At 35.1% G+C, this 6000-nt stretch overlaps 1 protein-coding gene across 1 annotated transcript in view; it reads right to left on the minus strand.

Moving 5' to 3' along the window:
* Positions 1-1928, minus strand: part of NOP9 (NOP9 nucleolar protein) — a 70591-nt gene extending 68663 nt beyond the window's left edge. Inside the window, exons 1-2 of the mRNA XM_053705005.1 lie at positions 1625-1928; positions 595-885 (exon numbers count right to left, since the gene is read on the minus strand). Of these exons, the coding sequence (XP_053560980.1) occupies positions 595-862 (268 nt within the window). The 5' untranslated portion in view covers positions 863-885; positions 1625-1928. The remainder of the gene's footprint in view (positions 1-594; positions 886-1624) is intronic.
* Between the last annotated feature and the right edge of the window lie 4072 nt (positions 1929-6000).

A 6000-nucleotide genomic window follows, 5' to 3' on the forward strand; every position in this document is an offset into this window, starting at 1 on the left:
CTACTGAATTAGTAAATGCTACTGATTGCAAACCATTCTGCACGCTCAGCAGATGTGCAAATCATATAATGTACCACTGTGAATCAAACATTACATGTTTTTTACTTGCTTAGATCTAGTAGACCTATTAGTTAAAATTAGACTTTCACAATTCAAATAGAGCATTAAATAAAAAACAAAACACACACACAAAAAACTATTATCATACAGCCTATTATTAAGAGCATAGGCTTTTGAGTGCTATATGGCAGCAGCATGTGCAGCAATGTTTTAGATTATTACAAACATTATTATAAACACTGCTACCATATAGCACTAAAGACATGCTCCTTAGACTACAAAGGTATGCTCTTCAACAAAGGATATACAGAGAGCAGTCAATTTAATAACAGAAGAAAAAGTTTTGACTTCACAAGCTCTATTCAAACCATGACAGTTTAATTTCGACTTCCATACCCTTTAATTATATCATACAATAAGCAAATCTGTGGCAAACCCAAAACCATTAAAACAGTATTCAAATATACATTTGCATTCTCCGAAAAATGTATAAAGAAGCATAAAGTCTTGACACTATTAGTACCCTGCTCATACCTCGGTCTTCATCTGATTCAAAGTCCTGCTGAAGAGTTTCTCCAACTCTGCGGAAATACCCCACAGATTTGGGATCTAGTCGGTGCAGTACTGGCTCAGTTACGCCCTCTTTGTCCTTCCTCTTGGATGCAGTTCCAGACTTTTTGCTTTTGTCCTTGCTCTGGTGTTTCTTGGAGGTAGCTTCCTCATGATCTGCAATCTTCTTGGTCACCTTTAATGGCTGCTGAACTTGTTTGTTTCGGTGACCTTTATTTTTCTCAGTGTCCATTCTTGTAATTTATGTTATCTGTACTAAGGTAAAAAATAATTCAACTATAGCCTATATTGTGCAAATTAGGTATAGATAACTATACATAATGTAATATCACTAAATAGCTACATTCTTCAGGTACTTAAAATTAGTGCCTAATAAACCTGTTATCTTGCAAAATCTGTCATTCACCTAATAGGGTGCAACACACACACAGTTTAAGTGCAATACATTTTCCTACATAATCAGTCGTGATTTATATATTTTTTTAAAGCATTTACATGGTGGCTACATTTGTATTTGCCTGAGAGCTCAAGCTATCAAACCTCTATTATGTACACACACCTCATTTAAAAACATAGACATCACACATGATCCCTCTTGAATCCAACAGGGTATTGCATTCTAAATAATTCACCATTGATAACTGAATGGGCTGGGCTTAAATAATAGCAGATATTGATTGCCCTTTCAGCATGCAGAAGTGATGTATTTTGATTGTATGAATGACACGACTGAGACTGAGCATTATTCTGTAAGTCAAGACGAAACAGCTTGCTTTCTCTCTCTATGGTGACAGATATACATTTGTTGTAAAACATGAAACCCCTTTTTTATTTTTGTTAATTGATATATATACAGATACTAGCCACACTTGTTCAATATGGGCTCTCATATAAAATGGACTGGTAAAACAAATGTTGTGGAAAAAACAACACATATTATTTGTAACGTTCACAATCTTATAAAACACAAGCGTGAGTATACAGATAAACCTACCTGCCTATGTATGCAGCATGGACTTGTAGCTTCAGGCAGAAGTCATGTGGTCCGCGCTTACTGATGACATCATCATTAACCCTCCCGGTGGTGGAATGTAGTAGTAGTAGGTGGTGGTGCCACTAGTAGTTATTACCAAGTAGAGTTTTAACTACTAGTGTGACTATCAGTCCTGAAAGTGACTCGCTGTACAACAGGGTGCTAAAAAACCCCGTTAACAGGAAGTACCTATTTATTATGCGAACTGCATATAGCCTATTAGAAAATACCGGAGTAAGTTATCTCCTTTATAAGCCAGTGTCAGTATTGGACTTACTTGCGTGACTCGTGAACACGTTTAGTTGTGCTTATTATACATTATGTGTAAACGTATATGTGAGTAAACTTCAAAAAACGACTTATACAGTAGATATTCTTGTTAGTATTCAGTGGTTACTGTATTAACTAAACTTAAAGGGATATGAAACACAATTTTTTTAATTTCCTGATTCAGACAGAGCATGCAATTTTAAAAAAAAAATCTTATTTACTTCCATTATCAAATTTTCTTTTCTTGGTAGCATTTGTTGAAAAGCAGGGACGTATGCTAAGGAGTTTAGCACAAAATAGCAAGAGCACTACACTGATAGGAAAGGAACGCTCAATTTAGTGTTTAAATATATACAGAAAATGTCCAGGTTATTTACAGTTGGGGTATCCTATATGAGTATATTTGGATACCAATATAAGTTTATGTAATTTCTGTATTCTTAATCGGTATATAAATATATCCCTAATGAGCTCGAGAGCTTGTGCATAAAACTACACTAGTTACAAATATAGTCTATACCCTGAGGAGGTAGAGACTAAAAGAATGCACTTGAGTAGCACTTCTGTTCCCGAAACTAAGATTAAAGGGACAGTAAACCATAAAAAGAATGTTATATAATGAGAGAGAGAGAGAATATCTATTATTGGAAATTTGAAAAAGTAATAATAGAGCTGTTATTCTCTCATATTATAAAATATTAGCTCTTCATGTTTAGTAAATGCAAAATGCCATGCCGAGGGCAATAGTGGAGAGATGTGATATTTTCAATAAACTAGTGAAAAGAATATATATATATATATATATATATATATATATATATATATATATATATATATATATATATATAAAAACAGGAAAAATTACGTGATTCCTAATCCTTGGATACAAATGATCCAAGGTAATAATGGTGGTATACAGGTATAAGTGTCCACTTATTATATCTGTTTATAAAACACTATGTGTCAAAATATTAGTGAGTTAAATACAAGAAAGTGAAGGGAGTATTAGGAGTATATGTGACAAAGTGTTGTCAACTAATTAAGGTTAAAATTATGGAGTGAGTATACAACCAGGTGCCAGATGGGTTTGTGGATTATAATACAATGATGATGTGTACTCTATACTAGATAGACTTGTTGAAGCAAGCTAGACAAAAGGGGGAGATGCTCATGATACATTAATAGATATGCGAAAGTGAAAATAAATAAATGTGAATACAAACGTGCGGTGATTGGAGGAGAAGTGAAAATATCCATCAGAGATTAATTGGGTTATCTCTCCTATGCTATTAATATGTGAGATATTTTGTTGAATGAAGATGGGAAAAACTATAGTCAGATTTGTTTGGTTAATTTAGACATTGGTATTTTATTTTAGTCATGCAATTTTATATTAACTGACTGTTTATTCATTGATTTGTATTGGATAAACTGTTCTTAACTTATAAACCAAGTTTTATTTTTTTAAAAAATTTTGTGCTATTGTATGTGTTTACAACAATTTTTATAGTTTGCATGCCAATTATGTTTTATTCGTTTATATGAACATAGAGTAATTGTTCTGTTCATTCATGCCTTTAGGATATACGCTGTCCATTAAGTATATCCATTTTGCTTCTGCCTTGAGCAACACTGTTTCAAGATTGCCTCCTCTTAATCCCAAGGATATCTTCTGGATTCCAAAGCATTTTAATTCAGAGGTTTTAGATTGGTGGTGTTTGAAGAAATGAGAAGCTACGGACGTAATTTTTTTGTCTTTAGATAGATCTTTAGGGGCATTACGAATGTTTCGCAAATGTTCCATCAATTGGGTATGTACAGTTCTAGTAGTCATACCGATGTATACTTTAGGACATTTGCACTGGAGGACATATATTACTCCACTGGAATTACAATTGATATAACTCTTAATTTGATGGTGTTTGCCAAACCTGTCAGTGATGGATTTCTTTTTAACCATGTTGCCGCACGAGGAGCAGTTTCCACATAGAAACGAACCTCTTTCAGGTGGTCTAGTTTTGGTGGATTTTTGTACAAAATGACTGGGGCTCAGCCTTTCCTTTAGATTTCTGTTTCTCCGATAGCTGAGTTGGACCCTTTCACCTATTAAGTCCTTTAAATAGGGGTCCGCTTGTAGTATATGCCAGTTGTTATTAATTATATTCACAATTTGCTGTGTTTGCTGATTATACGTTAATACTAGTCTGGTTTTATTATCATCTTTTTTAGTTTTTGTTTTTAATAGTTCAGATCTAGCAGTTTTTAATGCTCTTGTTTTAGCCTTGTGAATAGATCTCTTGCTGTAGCCCCTTAAGAGTAAACGATTTTCCAATTCTGCGGCTCTCGTCTTGAAGGTCGTGTCTTGTGAGCAGTTTCTCCTTAGTCTCAAGAATTCTCCGATTGGTAGAGACTTTGTAGTATTGGGTGCATGGGCACTGGTAGCATTGTTGGTAGCTGTTTCTTTTCGATACAAGTCTGTGCTTAGGGAGCCATCTTCTTCCTTACGGATTAATAGATCCAAAAAGGAGATGTTTGTCTGGCTTTTGTGATGAGTTAATCTGATGTTCCAATTGTTTTGATTTAGCTTTAATAGAAAGGTATCAAGATCTTCTTCTGTGCCTTCCCATAAGAACAGGATGTCGTCTATGTATCGAATCCATACTGGAATCTTATCTGAATATTCATCATTTGTATCGCAGAATACCGTGGTTTGCTCCCACCACCCTAAGAATAGGTTCGCTTAGGTGGGAGCACAGGCCGTGCCCATGGCAGTACCCTGAGTTTGGAGGTAGAACTTATTATTGAAGAGAAAATAATTTTTAGTTAGCACGAATTTGAGTAGATTAAGTGTGAATTGGTTATGGTCTGGGCTTTCATCAGATGACATATTGAGAAAGTATTGGACGGCATGTAATCCTAGTTTGTGGTCAATGCTAGTATACAGGGATTCCACGTCACAGGAGACTAGCCAGGTGTTTTTGGAGATGTTAATGTCCTGTATTATTTGTAGCACTTCCATGGTGTCTTTCACATAGGACGATAGTTGTGTTAGGAATGGTCTTAGCCTTAAATCTACATATTGACTCGCCTTTTCCGTTAGGTTTTCATTACTGGAGACGATGGGTCTGCCAGGTGGTTTTTGGCTGTTTTTATGAACTTTCGGAATTAGGTAGAATGTTGCGACTTTAGGATGCATAATAGTCAGAAACTTCTTTTCCTTAGTATTAATTAAGCCATTTTTGAAGGCTGAGTCAATCAATTTATTGTATTGCTCGTGGAAATTCCCTGTGGGGTTACTCCATAATTCTTTATAGCAGGTTTTATTCTTCAATTGAAGATTAGCCTCTTCCAAATACATTTCTATGGGCCATATTACAATATTACCGCCCTTATCGGCGTTACGGATTATGACATCATTCCAGGATTCCATTTCAGAAAGAGTATCTCTTTCCCTTTTGGATAGATTTTGTTGTTTAGAAGTGATATCCAACTTGTTGATACTTTGACATACAATTTGATTGAAGACTTCAATGTTGGGACATGTATTGTTGGGGGGAACGTATTTCGATTTGGTTTTCAGCGTCTTTCGCCTATTAGGTCTTTCACATTCCTCTTGTTCTGAATTGAGATCATTTAATATTTGTAAGGATTCCAGTTCATCTTCAGTCCAGTCAACAGATGGAATATCTGGTTCTTTGTTAGTGAAATGTCTTTTTAGAAGAAGTTTGCGCAAAAACAGTTGTATATCTTTAATTACCTCAAATTTGTCCAGATTGTTGTGTGGACAGAAGGACAAGCCTTTGGATAACACATTAATGTGAAGAGAGGTTAGAGTCCGATTAGACAGATTTATGATTCTTAGTTTCTCATCCTTATTAGGGAGAATGGGCTCGAATTCCTTTTGGGTGGTTTGTTTGTCTGTTGTTTGTCTTTCTGGTTCTTTTTGTTTCTGGTTTGTCTTTTGTTTTTTTCCACCCGCCTCTTCTGGTGGTTCGGAATCGGTACTTGAGTCCTCTTCTAAAAAAGATTTTCTTTTTCTGTTTTCCACTATGGATATGTTGCTAAAA

Source organism: Bombina bombina, chromosome 1 (genome assembly GCF_027579735.1).
Source record: "Bombina bombina isolate aBomBom1 chromosome 1, aBomBom1.pri, whole genome shotgun sequence".
NCBI classification, from domain to species: Eukaryota; Metazoa; Chordata; class Amphibia; order Anura; family Bombinatoridae; genus Bombina; species Bombina bombina.